Genomic DNA, 16,446 nt, shown 5'->3' on the forward strand with positions numbered 1-16,446 from the left:
GTCGAACGGAATGCCACTCGATTGGATAGCCATCCGATCAAACGACCATCCGATCTTGTGACATTTGGAACTTCGACACTTAACCATTTTCATACTTTTCAAAGATCATCAGTAACTAACGGATTGCCAATCGATCGGATTGCTATCCGATCGAGTGACCATCCTGCTGTGAACTTGTTCTCACTAAGTGTCCTGCCAATCGGATCACCAACCGATCGAACGGCCGTCCGATCGATCGACCTGAAAGGTAGAAATACTTCTCTGTTTTCAAAATGCTACAACGAAAACTTCAAAGCCATCATACACAAGCACTTCCTCACCAAACGAATATCGATCCAATCGAATGGCCATCCGATCGGATGACCATCCGAACGGATTAACATCCAATCGAATGGTCAACCGATCGGATAGCCATCCGATCGGGTTGCCACTCGACACTTAGTTACTTTCCCGTTTTACGCGTCGCCCATCGTTTATGCTATCGTTAATTGTTCAGGCTAATCTCTCAGCGCTCCCTTCAATCCAAGACATTGTTTATTAACTTAAACGCTATCTGTGAGTATACTCGATCCCTTTTTGCTTTACGCACTTTTGGGTGTTACATACGTTACTTATTCTAAATCACAATCTACACACAATGCAAACACTATTTATACGTTGACTGTTAATGCATGTTACGTGTTATTCGATGAATGCTTGTATGTTATGTTAACACAGTGATTGTTGCCTGACACCTTAGCAACGATAGTACTATAGTTTGGACTCAGCACCTGTCGTGGACATGGGTTGTTAAGGGCTTTACTTCACGTGTCCCAGTGGGGATATGTGTTGCGCATTCTACAACTCGCAGTCACGTCTGTGCATATTTCTTTGTCGATAACTTACTTGCCTTCACTTTGTACATGTTACATGCTGGCTATGCTTAAACGATTTCGAACACTATTACTATTATCAAACTTGTATGCTCACCTTTACACTATGTGTATTGACCTCTATTTTAACTTATGTGACAGGTGCTTAGGATGTTTTGCTGCTATGTGGGAATCAAGCTAGGGTGGAGTCTTAGAAACAAACGAATTAAATAAAATCTGAGTTGTCGGAATAGTATTTGGTTTATGAGACAATTATTTGTAATGACTGTTTATTTAGATATGTTGTCGTATGGGACATGACGTTTAATTATATGGTAATGGTAATGAATAGTTGTTATGGATACTCATGGACAATCTGTTTCGCTGCCGCGCCCCGATGATTCCGCCATCGGTTGAGGTGTGACAAGACTCCCATATACGAGAGGCAAAGAAGCATGAAGTCAGAATGTGCCCACATGTCTTTTCTGTCTATACGCAAAACCGACAGTCAACCGAGGGCACATTAACATTTCTTTTACAGAGCTCGGTCAACGTAGGGATTCTGTTTAAGCTTGCCTTCCGGTTGAACACGTTTACCTTTTTAGGAACCCATTTGCACTAGGAATAAGTGCACCCTTCAGCGACATTAGAGACTTAAAAAATGACATTTTTCATGGCGGAGACCGAAAAAACATTATGCGGCCCACCAATCCAACGTTACTTATCAGGCTCCAGCGTGAGGACAATCCGAGAAAGAAGGCCGTTCAAATCAGCGAATTCAACATACTCCGCCCCATTCCAAACCGTCGATTTCCATCTCCATTCCCAATTAATGGTGCCGTTTTCCCTACTGAAACAGTCCTGGATCAGCCGGTTTTGCCCTTCTCTTGGCTGAACAGATGAGGGAATGTGACCCGTAAAGGATCCGAAGAAACCCACAGATCAATCCAGAATCTGATTTTATCCCCCATGCCCACCTCGCCCTTAATCAAATTAGCAAGATTGACATTAGAATGAGCTAAATGATTTTCGAGCTTCGCTATAGTGCTCCAACTACCCGAAAGGCTCTTATAAGGAAGGATAGGCCAAGATAACTTTGAAGTTTTATCTCTATCTACACTAAACCTAACTAGGTAACTTTAATAAATTTGCAATCATTTAACTTATCTGGTATTTTTTCATTAAAATCATCATATAGAAATATATATTTGTTATTTATAGTCTTAAAAACACAATATAAAATTCATTAATATAAAAAGATGGATCAAGTTATTCTATAAATTCTTTTAATTGTAAGAAGTGTAAGAAAGATTTATAGAGTGACAAGTGTCCAACAACCTAAAATTAAACCCACTACATCAAGTTATTTTTTTTTATGGGTGATGGGGGAGGGGGTCGGTGGGGGTGAGGGTTTAGATTTTCGGTGGTGGTGTATGTTTAAGTTTTTTTTTTTAGTGGGTTTTTTTAGGAGTATTTATACCCTTCTTACAATTAGGATCCTTTGTATTTGATCCTAATCCATAGAAAGATATATGTGTTATAGTCTTAGAAACACAACATATAATATGACAATTTTAAGGTAACCACGTACCTTTATAGATTCTTGATTTAAACTAGTTATACATGCAAGTTAAAAAAACAAAGTCTAAATATAAGATCAGTTTTCATTACTTCAAGTATCACGTATTAGAATACATATATTAAATAATGGCTTAGAACTAGAATTGTTTATACTTTTTTAAGTACGGCATACAAAATAAATATTTGCTTCTAATCTATTATTTAAGTATATAGTTAGCTAATAGCCACAAAATAAAACTTTATAATTATCATTCTTAATATATCTACATTATTATTATTAATTACATAATTGTTCCAGAAAAAAAAAAAACTATTTAGCTATAGTGTTGAACTAGCTTATAACCCCGTGTAATACACGGGTTGCATAAATTTAATTTTATATAATAAGCAATATAGTTATATCTTTGAAATGTCACGTATATTGCACGGGTTAAATAAACATACTGTAATCAATTAACACGTATGATGTCAAGATATGTATTTATATGATAAATTCGTTATACTATTTACTTATTAAAATGTTAATTTGTTTTTTTATTTATTATTAGGTTAGAAACATGTGTATTACATGTGATAGAACCAATGAAATATTAGAAGTAAAAAATCGAATTAACCAAAGATGTTACAATACCAAAGATTGAAACTTTAGAATTAAATTCACAAAGATTGAAACTTTAGAGTTAAAAAGAAAATCAATTTCAAATTATGAAAACAAAAGAGATAAATAGATATAGTTAAATTGATGTTTAACAATATTATTATTATTATCATTAGTATTATTATTATTATTTAATAGAAGAGATAAATAAAAAAAAAGGTAAGAAATTATCAGAGAATAACACGTGTCTAAAATAGATTTTTATTTATTAGTATAGAAAGATTATGATAATAACTATGATAATAGTTTTGATCAAAATTTGTAGTAAAATATTGAATTGATACATCAAACATTTGATACGCTTTTTAATAAAAGTGACGTGTAAAGGCATGCATCAGAATCCTTTCTACTATTTTATCTTCAAGGCTTCAAGTTCTTTTCTCTAGATAGGTATTATCATACAAATAACCTTATATAAATTTCTACTTATAATATCATCAAAGTCAATTTCTACATAATAATACTAATTTCTACATATAATAATATCAAAGTTTCTATGTATAATACACACATGATCAGTTTCTGTAACACCCCAAAATATGCAAATTATTTATGTTACCTAAAATGTCTAGTCATGTTATATTTAACCTAGTTAAGTATTTATGTTAGTAACTTGATTAGAAGGAAGGTTATATGACAAATAAACAATCTAAGTAATTAGAGGGACTAAATTTGTGAAAAAGAATGGAAACTGCCTAAAAAAATGAACCAATACAAATTATAAGGGGGCTAAATGTGGTAAAATGGAAAGGTATGTTATAGATATAACAAAACTCAAAAACACACACCTGGGTGTGTGTTGGAGTTCGACGACCAGAGGGGGGAAAAGGGGGTAAACCTTAGTTGATCAAAAATCCAGCAATTGATAAGGGATTTCAAGGTTTAGTTGATGCATGAAACTCATTTCTCGACCATCTAACCTTTCTTAACAAACGGTAAGTCGAATTTTGTGATTTGGTGATTATGAAGAAAGTGGGTTTACCCAATCTTGAAGATATATGAGAAATTGAATGATTTTCAGTTAGATTAACACTATAGAACAAGAATTATGTTGAGATTACTCATCTTAGTGTTTTAAGTAGGAAAAACCCAATTGTATGAAATGGATGATGATGAATGATTAATGTGTAGGAGTAGCAATTGTTAGAATGTTGTGATGAAAACATGCATGAATTGTATCTTTGATAAATAGATGGTTAAAAGGATTAATACTTATGTGAAATTTATGATTTTGTTGAATTGTGATAAGAACTAGTAGGATTATGAATTGAACACTTGTACATGATGCATTGTTAGTAGTACACACGCTAAGTGTTCGATAAAATGCCTCAACTAGAAATTCTGCACTTTTGACTTGAACCACATATATGATGATCATGTCTTAAGTATGTGCATAACACTTATATTGAGTTATGATGCTTTATCCCACAAGTAGTAGTGACAAGTAAGAATGGAATGAAAAGATCTTAATGTAAACATGTTAATGTATAGGGATAAAGGAGGAGAGTTCGAGTCTCACAAAGCAAGAAGGAAATCAAGATCGAGGTACGCTATGTCACACCCCCAAAATCCACACGCGGAGTACCACCGCTTGAAGGCGTGACATGACCAGGATCAAGCCATCAATCATATCAAACATAGTGTATAGTAGTTAAAGTAATTCATAAAACCCAGTTCAATACGATTGATGTTCAAACCAAACTTTGTTTAAGTAGCGGAAGCATGTAAGTAAAACCCAACATAAATAATAATGTATGAAATGTCATAAGTGTTTAGCAAGCATTCACGTTCCATGCCCACAACGACCTGCTCCTCCTTGTGCAAGCTCCATAAGTACCTAAGGTCCTGCAAGGCATGCAGCAGAGAGTCAACAACTAGTTGAGCGAGTTCACAGTTAACAGTTCAGTAATAGTATAGTGTGAGTAGTAGTATGTTCGTTCGTTATGTCATATATCGTATCAGTTTCCATCGCGGCCTCCCAGGCAGGTGTGCAAAGATATTAGGGAATGTTTTTCCCCAAGTATTCTAGACTAGGTTTATGCGTATCGCGGCCTCCCAGGCAGGTGTGCGAAGATTAGTAAATTTAGTTCGCGGCCTTCCTAAGGCAGGTGTGCGAAGTCAGTCATAATATCGCGGCCAACCCTTGGCAGGTGTGCGAAGACCAGTTCAATAAGTGTTACTAGTCTAGTCGTATCTTATCGTTAGGTTCTATCATTTGAGTATATACAATAAGTCATCCAATCCCATTCCCACCCGGGAACCCCATGCCTTGGCTGTGTGAACTCACCTTGGTTTGCTCGGCAGATACACAGAAAGTTCGAGTAAGCTATAGGGTGATCAACCACGTCCTAGCATGGTTATCATACAAGTCAGGTTCGTATTCGAATAAAGCACATAGGTTCTACACGTATTGTGGCAAACATAATCATGGCATACACAAGTATTCATAGCAGTCCAATAGCAGTCACGTAAACAAGTCCAAGTATCCGGCCCAAATCAATTGGGCTCGTGACAGTGCAAGTCCAATAATAATGTGCAAGTGTTCACGGTCTCGAGTCGAGACTAACGATCCCGAGTCGAGACTAAGCGGTCTCGAGTGGTACTTGTTTCGAGGTCTCGAGTCGCAACAAGGAGGTCTCGAGTGGTCATGGTCAAGTCGAGACTACACGGTCTCGAGTCGCAACGGGACTCGCAAACGCTGGTCTCGAGTTGTGCTGTTTGTGTGCTAGTGTTGTGGTCTCGAGTCGAGACTAAGGGTTCTCGACTCGCAACCCTGGTCGAGATAAGCAAATTGTAGCAACTTTCCATAATTCCAGTTTATCAATTCCGTAATGTTAGCAAACAGATTTGGCAGTTTCACAATCAGATCAAATCAACAAACATTCACAATTTCACACAAGGCACGTATAACATGTTATTCAAATAGAGTTCACATAATCACGTAACGTTACACAAAAGTAGGGTTGAAATGCGAGTTGTCACATTATCCCCAACTTAGAAGAAATTTCGTCCCGAAATTTGGTACGTACTCACTGAGGAAGCTAGGTAAGTTGTATCGTTCACTGGTTTTCCTGGGGTGTCACATCCTCCCCCCGTTGATCTGGAATTTCGTCCCGAAATTCCGCAGTAGTAGCTTCAGCCTCAGTAGTGGTTGCATTGGTTCCGAATAACTGGGGATACTTTTCTGTCATCTGGTCTTCGCGTTCCCAGGTGTACTCTGGGCCACGTTTGGAGTTCCAACGAACTCGGACAAGAGGGATTCTCTTGTGTTTGAGGACCTTAACATCCCGGTCCGTGATTTCAACTGGTTCCTCGACAAAGTGCAGCTGTTCGTCGATAGTGAGTTCTTTCAAAGGAATTACGAGGGTCTCATCTGACAAGCATTTCTTCAGATTCGACACATGGAATACGTTGTGAACTGCCCCGAGTTCAGCTGGTAGGTTTAGCTTGTAGGCCACTTTGCCAATCTTCTCAATGATTTCAAATGGTCCGACGTACCGCGGATTTAGTTTGCCCCGTTTGCCAAAACGTACCACACCCTTCCAGGGTGAGACTTTAAGTAAAACCCGGTCCCCGACCTGAAATTCCAAAGGCTTCCTACGCTTATTCGCGTATGGTTTCTGACGGTCGCGTGCTGCCGCCATGCGTTGTCGTATTTGTGCAATCTTTTCTGTGGCGTCCACTACAATCTCCGGACCCGTGATCTGACTATCCCCCACCTCTGCCCAACAGAGAGGTGACCGGCATTTACGCCCGTACAATGCCTCGAATGGAGCGGCTTGTATGCTGGTGTGATAACTGTTATTATATGAGAACTCCACCAAAGGGAGGTGCTTCTCCCAGCCGTTGCCGAAATCAATAACACATGCCCGAAGCATGTCTTCTAGAGTTTGTATCGTGCGTTCAGATTGTCCATCCGTCTGAGGGTGATATGCTGTGCTCATGTCTAGTTGTGAGCCAAAAGCTTTGTGCATTGCTTGCCATAGTTCTGAAGTGAATCGTGCATCGCGATCCGAAATGATAGAGGTGGGCACCCCGTGCCTTGAGACTACTTCCTTCAAGTATATGTCTGCCAGTGTGGAAAACTTGTCCGTTTCTTTGATTGCCAGGAAATGAGCAGACTTGGTGAGTCGATCCACGATCACCCAAATAGTATCGTTACCACGCTGAGATCTAGGCAGGCCTGTAACAAAATCCATGGAAATTTCCTCCCATTTCCACTGTGGTATCTTTGGTTGCTGAAGTAAGCCTGCTGGTTTCTGATATTCTGCCTTGACTCTTGCACAGGTTAAGCATTTGCCGACATAAGTGGCAATGTGGGCCTTCATGCTAGGCCACCAATAAGTAGTTCTGATGTCGTGGTACATTTTATCTGAACCTGAATGTATCGAGTAGCGAGACTTGTGTGCTTTATCCATCACAAGTTCTCGTAAACCGCCGTATAGTGGGACCCAGATACGCCCCGTTACGTAGTAGGCGCCGTCTCCCTTCTGTTCTAATCGTTGCCTCGAGCCGCGTAGGGCTTCAGCCTTGACGTTTTCTGGTTTCAATGCTTCTACCTGAGCATCTCGTATCTATGCAGGAAGACTAGACTGAATGGTGAGCTGTAAGGCTCGTACACGCCTAGGTGTAGTATCTTTCCGACTGAGGGCATCAGCCACAACATTGGCCTTGCCTGGATGGTACTTAATAGCGCATTCGTAATCGTTCAGAAGTTTAACCCATCTTCGTTGACGCATGTTTAAATCCTTCTGCTTAAGGATATGCTCGAGACTCCCGTGATCGGTGTAAATTGTGCACTTGGTACCGTACAGGTAGTGTCGCCATATCTTAAGCGCGAAAACAACAGCTCCCAGCTCTAAATCGTGTGTCGTGTAGTTCCGTTCGTGAACCTTAAGTTGGCGCAAAGCGTAAGCAATGACCTTGTCGCGCTGCATTAATACACATCCAAGACCCTGAATGGATGCATCACAGTAAACCACGAAGTCGTCCGTGCCCTCTGGAAATGAGAGGATAGGTGCACTGCAAAGTCTATCCTTTAAGTGCTGAAAAGCAGTTTCCTGAGTGTTGCCCCAACGGTAGGTGACACCCTTCTGTGTCAGTAGTGTAAGCGGCTGTGCGATCTTGGAGAAGTCTTTGATAAACCGTCTGTAGTAACCCGCCAAACCCAAGAATTGGCGTATTTCCGTTGGTGTACGCGGTGCAGGCCAGATCCTGATCGAATCTACCTTGGATGGATCGACATGAATCCCATCCCTGTTCACCACATGGCCTAAGAAGTGGACTTCACGAAGCCAGAAGTCATATTTTGAAAACTTGGCGTACAACTGTTCCTTTCGAAGGAGTTCCATGATAAGACGTAAGTGTTGCTCGTGTTCCTCCTGACTCTTGGAGTAGATCAGAATGTCGTCGATGAAGACGGTGACGAACTTGTCTAGATAGGGTTTGCACACCCTGTTCATTAGATCCATAAATACGGCAGGCGCGTTCGTTAACCCGAATGGCATGACAAGAAACTCGTAGTGACCGTAACGAGTTCTGAATGCTGTCTTGGAGACGTCCTCCTCTCGGACTCTCAGCTGATGGTAACCTGACCTCAAATCTATCTTGGAGTAGTAGCACGACCCTTGCAACTGGTCGAATAAGTCGTCTATGCGCGGAAGAGGATAACGGTTCTTCACCGTCACCTTGTTGAGTTCACGGTAGTCGATGCACATCCTGAAAGTACCGTCCTTCTTTTTCACGAATAACACTGGAGCTCCCCAAGGCGAAGAGCTTGGACGAATAAAACTCTTTTCCAAGAGCTCTTGTAACTGCTTTGACAGTTCTTCCAGTTCAGTTGGAGCTAAACGATACGGTGCTCGAGCTATAGGTGTTGCTCCTGGAGCGAGCTCGATTTGAAATTCGACCTGACGATGAGGCGGTAAACCTGGTAAATCTTCAGGAAACACCTGAGGAAAATCGCGTACTACTGGAATATCCTCCAACTTCTTTTCCTTCGCTGATGTATCAGTAACGAGTGCCAAAATAGCGGTGTGACCCTTCCGCAAACATTTCTGAGCCTTTAGGAAAGAGATGATGCCAACCACAGCACCACTCTTATCGCCTTGAACTTCGAGAGGTTCCTGACCAGAACGTGGAATACGAATGATCTTCTCGCTGCATAAGATTTCTGCCTGATGTTGGGATAACCAATCCATCCCAATAACGATATCAAAACTACCCAAGACTATGGGAATAAGGTTAATCGAGAAAGCTTGACCGGCTAAGACAATACTACAACCCTTGACTACTTGCGTGGCTTCTAGACTCTTACCATTAGCTAATTCTACTACATGTTTGGTGGGTAAGAGTGTTGGTGCACGTTTTAACAATTTACTGACTTTTAGCGATATATAGCTTGTATCAGCACCCGAATCAAACAAAACAGTAACATAAATATCGTCGAGGAGAAACTTACCCATAACCACATTGGGATCATTCCTTGCATCACCCTGACCTAGCACGAAACCACGACCTCGAGCTTCGTTGCCATTGTTGTTGTTTCCCCCGTTGTTGTTGTTCCCGTTGCCCTGGTTATTGTTGTTGTTGCGATTCTAGTTCTGGTTCAATTGAGGGCAATCACGCTTGTAGTGGCCTTCAGCCCCACACTGGAAACATCCCCGGTTTCCACGCTGTGGCTGCTGCTGCTGGTTCTGTGGAGCTGGCGGTGGGAGTTGCTGGTTCTGATTTGCTGGTCGCGCACTTCTACAATCCTTGGCCTCATGACCCATCTTGAGGCATCTTTGACAACGCTCCCTGCGACATCTTCCACTGTGGTGTTTGTTGCACCTACTACACCATGGGTGAGTTCCCCGATATCCACTCTGCCCCTGACTGCCTGATGATTGCTGATTCGGACTCTGGTAGTCAGTCATTAGTCTTGCGCTGCTGTGCTTGAGACTGAACAGAAACTGATCCCTTGCTGGAATCCCCCTCCCATTTTCTCTTGTTGTCACTGGGAGTAGCAGAAGTAGTGACAGCAGTAGTGGTAGCACTGATGCGTTTGGGCAGCTTGTTCTGTTCCACCGCCTGATCCGTAAGGCGATGAGCAAGACGCTAAATGTCTTGGATGTTGTCGAGGTTTGCCGATGTAACATGGCTCTGAATCTCTGAGGCTAGACCCTTGAGGTACAATTCGATACGCTTGATTGGAGGGTCCACCATGGTTGGACACAAGATGGCCAGTTCGTTCGACCGTTTCGTGTAAGCTTCAATTTCTGACCCCGTCATTTTCAAATGATAAAACTCGTCCTCCAACTTGTGAATGTCATCCCGCGTGCAGTATTCTCGTTTGATCAGTTCTTTAAAATTGTTCCAAGGTGTGGCGTTAGCAGCTGCCAACCCTAAAATCTGAACTTGCGTGTTCCACCAGGTTAGCGCGATCCCTTGCAACGTACCGGTGGCGTACTTGACCCTGCGAGCCTCAGGGCATTCACACATCTCAAACACTGACTCGAGCTTCTCAAACCAATGGAGTAGTCCCACTGCTCCTTCCGTGCCACTGAATGTACTTGGACGACAGTCCATGAAGATCTTGAAAGTGCAAACAGGTTGTTGTGCGTGTTGACCTATTGTGTACGAATAGGGCAAAGTTAAACACAAGAGTTGGTTTAGGAGTGTAGGATCTAAAGATCCTAGTGTGAGTTATGACTACAGGATATACCTCCTGCTTGTGCGGCTGCAAATGCCGCAGCAACTTGTTCGTTAATGAGAGCCGTCAACTGGGCTTGTGTCATGTTAATTCGTCCAGACATGATCTTCATAGCAAAGATAACATCGGTAAGAGAGAGGTTCGCGTAAAGTGCGATGACAGAAGAGTGTAAGCACATAGGTATTCTCATGTAATGGGGTCATGTGTATCTAGGTATACTACGAGCAAAGTTCTACGAAATTCTAGCAAGCAGGTAATAAACATAAACCATATTACCTAGGATGTTGAGTCTTGCACGTGGAGCGAAGCGTCGTTGTGGATCGTTGAGAGCACTGTTCTGGTTATAGTCTGGTTTTAATAAAAACGTTTTTTCCCATATTAAAACCAAGTTCTCTATTACCAATGGCTCTGATACCAATCTGTCACACCCCCAAAATCCACACGCGGAGTACCACCGCTTGAAGGCGTGACATGACCAGGATCAAGCCATCAATCATATCAAACATAGTGTATAGTAGTTAAAGTAATTCATAAAACCCAGTTCAATACGATTGATGTTCAAACCAAACTTTGTTTAAGTAGCGGAAGCATGTAAGTAAAACCCAACATAAATAATAATGTATGAAATGTCATAAGTGTTTAGCAAGCATTCACGTTCCATGCCCACAACGACCTGCTCCTCCTTGTGCAAGCTCCATAAGTACCTAAGGTCCTGCAAGGCATGCAGCAGAGAGTCAACAACTAGTTGAGCGAGTTCACAGTTAACAGTTCAGTAATAGTATAGTGTGAGTAGTAGTATGTTCGTTCGTTATGTCATATATCGTATCAGTTTCCATCGCGGCCTCCCAGGCAGGTGTGCGAAGATATTAGGGAATGTTTTTCCCCAAGTATTCTAGACTAGGTTTATGCGTATCGCGGCCTCCCAGGCAGGTGTGCGAAGATTAGTAAATTTAGTTCGCGGCCTTCCTAAGGCAGGTGTGCGAAGTCAGTCATAATATCGCGGCCAACCCTTGGCAGGTGTGCGAAGACCAGTTCAATAAGTGTTACTAGTCTAGTCGTATCTTATCGTTAGGTTCTATCATCTGAGTATATACAAGAAGTCATCCAATCCCATTCCCACCCAGGAACCCCATGCCTTGGCTGTGTGAACTCACCTTGGTTTGCTCGGCAGATACACAGAAAGTTCGAGTAAGCTATAGGGTGATCAACCACGTCCTAGCATGGTTATCATACAAGTCAGGTTCGTATTCGAATAAAGCACATAGGTTCTACACGTATTGTGGCAAACATAATCATGGCATACACAAGTATTCATAGCAGTCCAATAGCAGTCACGTAAACAAGTCCAAGTATCCGGCCCAAATCAATTGGGCTCGTGACAGTGCAAGTCCAATAATAATGTGCAAGTGTTCACGGTCTCGAGTCGAGACTAACGATCCCAAGTCGAGACTAAGCGGTCTCGAGTGGTACTGGTTTCGAGGTCTCGAGTCGCAACAAGGAGGTCTCGAGTGGTCATGGTCAAGTCGAGACTACACGGTCTCGAGTCGCAACGGGACTCGCAAACGCTGGTCTCGAGTTGTGCTATTTGTGTGCGAGTGTTGTGGTCTCGAGTCGAGACTAAGGGTTCTCGACTCGCAACCCTGGTCGAGACAAGCAAATTGTAACAACTTTCCATAATTCCAGTTTATCAATTCCGTAATGTTAGCAAACAGATTTGGCAGTTTCACAATCAGATCAAATCAACAACATTCACAGTTTCATAGCATCTTCAAACATGTTCATATCATATTCAAGAACAACCATTTACCAACATGCAGAACATATGGTCGGATTCATGTGATTAACCAAGTTATAACTATCATGCAACCTAATTCATATTTGCAAAACAAAATCATCACAGTTGGCTAACAAGCATATAATCGGACCACTTTACAACAAAAACAATAACAATAACAATAGCCTCCGATCCGGTTATCATGCATTCATAATATCATACAATATATGAGTCACTAGTATAAACCCTAACCGATCATGTGATCCGATTAACAATAATATCATCACACAAGCATTCATATAAAACACGTAATCGGTAAACATACTACTAACCGAGATGAGAAAAGAATGATCCGAATCCCAAAAGCTTCGTTGGAAAGGGGGTGTTCGGCTGCCTTGGTTCCGAGTCGAGAGAGAGAGAGAGCGTGTGTTCTAGGGTTTGTGTGTGTGAGGATGTTTTGTAAAAAAAATGTGAGATAGTTACCACATCTCAAAGTTTATGTGATTAGGGGATGGGCCGAACCCTCCCTTGGGCTGCCCCATGGTCTCGAGTCGGATGTGTGTGGCCCGAATGGGCTTGTGTAGTCGAGTGGGTCACGCAAGCATATAAACAAACATTCACAATTTCACACAAGGCACGTATAACATGTTATTCAAATAGAGTTCACATAATCACGTAACGTTACACAAAAGTAGGGTTGAAATGCGAGTTGTCACACGCTACTTGTACAATTCATGAATTTATTATATTGTTGTGTTTAACATCAGATGTGTCAATTGAATCGAGTATGAAAATGGTATATGTGTAGACCCTTTTTATAAACGGGTCGAAGGATGAGATTGTAAGACTAGAAGGAATAGTATAAAGTTCCATTTGGAACATACCTGTGAGCAAGAATGAAAGTATGTAGTAGTTTACAAGTTGCGGATGTCATAATGGTAACAAATCCGTAAGTTAGATTCTTGAATTTAAAGAAAGAAATTTAGTTTTTAATGAGTTTGCTTTGTTGTGGTTATGTAGGTAAATCTCAAGTTTAGCTTTCAAGCTTCGCCCGGTTCGAACACACTACAAGGCCCGCCTCATGTTCCGCTAATTATGTAAAGAAGACAACGCTTAATATTTTGGTCACTTGTCTAAATCAAGTAGTTAAAAACTTAGTTCTTGTTATGTATTTTGAACTTAACGAATTTCGTATGTATGTCATAGTTGTTTGATGGTATATAATATGTCCTTTTAAAAGTGTCGTGTTAAACATATATTTTGAATGTGAAAACAGGGGACCGCTCCTATTACGAATAGGTCATGCCCAAATTTCGTTAGAAAAAGTACGTTGTTATTTAAATAATTTAAAAGAAAAATTTTGGGCGTTACAGTTTCGTATTTCCTATGACTTGGATATCATTTTAATTCACGTAATCTTGTTTTCAGCTTAAAGTATTTTATGGATATACGAAATCATTAATTGGATAAGACATAAAAAGTTATTTTAAAGAACGAGAGGCACAATTCTTTGTAAAAACGAAGTATCAAAATTGACGATTTGAAGAAGGCTAGGTGACTCCTTTATATCTGGGCTCGACTCATCATAACAACGTGTAGTCATACTATTATGGGCATAAACATAGATAATTACTCGATGAGACCCCCACTTGGAACGCTGCCCCAAGATCCTGTTTGGGGAATTGCCCCCGAACCCCCACCAAGCACAGCTCCCTTGGAACCCCTGCCAATGGAGCGTTACCCCTTCAAACCAAGTGTTTCTAGATTCTTGAAATTACAATAGCCTTAGGCAAGCCTAGGGCTGGCATAATAGGTCAGGCACGATACGATGACCAAAGGGGCTAGACACAAACACGACACGATAACAAAACATGTCATTTTTTCCAACACAAAGCTATTTAAAATCAGGTTAACATGACATGACATGACCTCTTTAAGGACACGATATACCATATATGTAGCGAAACAAAAGTTGCTAAAATCAACCCGAGGTCGGTGGAGCTAAGCCCTGACTCAAGATTTGCCGTCACAACTAGTAACAGTTATTCAATGTGTTGGAGAATTTGAGGATGTGAACCAAAAGTAAAACGTTTGGTTTAGGACATAAGGGACATGAGGGTGTAAGTCGTAAGGTAAATAAAGCGGTAACTAGCAAGTCATATGGCATAATTTTATTTTTAAAAAACATTACCAATATAAAGATGTTTAAACAAATCATTAGCAAGTTAATTAATGTTTAGCCTGTTTAGACATGAATTTTAACATGTCATTAACAGGTATACTAGTTTAAGACACGAAATCTGGTAAACTCAAACCCAAACTTGTTTAACTCCATGTCATGTTAACATAACCGTGTTAAAAATTGTCAGGCAAGTGTATAGTCCACACCTCCCTACTTGGACCAATTTATATTGTAGTTCTCCTCTTTGGCCTTTAAGTAAATCCAATTACTCAAATAACTTGAGAGGAGTAGGACTAACCTCATTCACAAATCATACGCATATTATAATTATAAGTATAAAAATATACAAAACTTTATTTAGGTTATTCGTGTAAAACACAAGTGTCTAGTTTATTTTCTTCAAACAAAACTATTTTAAGGTATTAAACATTTTAACGTATTTTAACTAACTTTTAACTTCTTTTACACGTATATACAAGTATTTACCACACACTAAAAGTAAGTAGTATATAATTAAAATAAATCTATTCAACCATGATTTATGTTGAAATTGTGACCTTGGTATAAATCAACCTAAACATTGGAAAACATAAAAATACGAGGATAATATCAAAATTAGGAATCTTACGATATTACGAAATCTATGTAATATATAATCGTACATCTATAAAGTGTTATTAATTATGGATTCTTTTTACCTTTTATTTATTATGTAGGTAGCATTAGTACTTGTCGAGTAGCAGTAGACATTTTCCTGATTACATTGTTCCAATCTCACGTGTAAGTTTTGTCTCTACACGTGACCAAGTGTGCCAAATTTCACATGCAATTACTTTATTAATTCAGCTTTTCGTCAAATTCTATGTTCATTAGAAATCCTAAATCACTCTCTTGTTAACACTTGGATCATACTTAATAATATGTGGGTAGTTAACCCATGGCATTACAGCCTAATGGTATCTTGGTGGTGGGATAAGACTTATGACCATTAGGTCATGGGTTCGATTCCCACAAAGGGGGTTTTTCTCAGATTTATTGGGTTTCCTCCTGAATTGGTGTATAGACATTACTGCCTAGTGGAGATGGATATGATCGGGTGGTTCTGCTGGTGGTACGATGATACTCCAGTGGTCCGTCAGTGATCCAAATTTGCCGTTCAAAAAAAAATATGTGGGTAGTTACATGAAAAATACCATTAGATTAAGGAATAGTAACCCCTCAAATCCATCGACCGAAGCATCATAGCGTCGGGCCAAGTAACATCGAATCAACATTGCAAGCAACGTAGCATTAGATAGACCAATGAGCACTAAATACCCACGCAGTTGTTTTAAATACTTTAAGTATACTGATGGACAATATTTATTGACGTGTGACCTACTGTCAATACTTGATCACGTTTGATAAAACGTAGGACCATTGTCACGCCTATCAACATTGTGTTTGGCAGTGTGGCGTATGGCGTATGGCGAAGATCATATACAACATTAGTGACTAAATGGTCCATAAGGGGTCTTACCTTATAAATGCCTTTCTTTGTACATGGGAGGGAATTCAATTCCAAAAACTACCTTGCATTTACTATACTTTACCTCTCATAGCATGCCCAAATAAGGGTATGCTTTGGTGTTTTTAAGGAAAGAGGTTATGATGTGGAGAAAAGAGGTGAGAGACTCGTTATTGTGGAAAAATGAGATCAGTAGGTCT

The 16,446-nt window shown here is 40.3% G+C and overlaps 1 protein-coding gene across 1 annotated transcript in view; it reads left to right on the forward strand.

The window, feature by feature from the left end:
* LOC110930564 overlaps positions 1-13,594 on the forward strand; it is a 45,002-nt gene extending 31,408 nt beyond the window's left edge. Inside the window, exon 2 of the mRNA XM_022173919.1 lies at positions 13,578-13,594. Coding sequence (XP_022029611.1) covers positions 13,578-13,594 — 17 coding nt within the window. The remainder of the gene's footprint in view (positions 1-13,577) is intronic.
* The last annotated feature ends 2,852 nt before the right edge of the window (positions 13,595-16,446 follow it).

This window comes from Helianthus annuus, chromosome 1, assembly GCF_002127325.2.
Source record: "Helianthus annuus cultivar XRQ/B chromosome 1, HanXRQr2.0-SUNRISE, whole genome shotgun sequence".
Classification (NCBI taxonomy): Eukaryota; Viridiplantae; Streptophyta; class Magnoliopsida; order Asterales; family Asteraceae; genus Helianthus; species Helianthus annuus.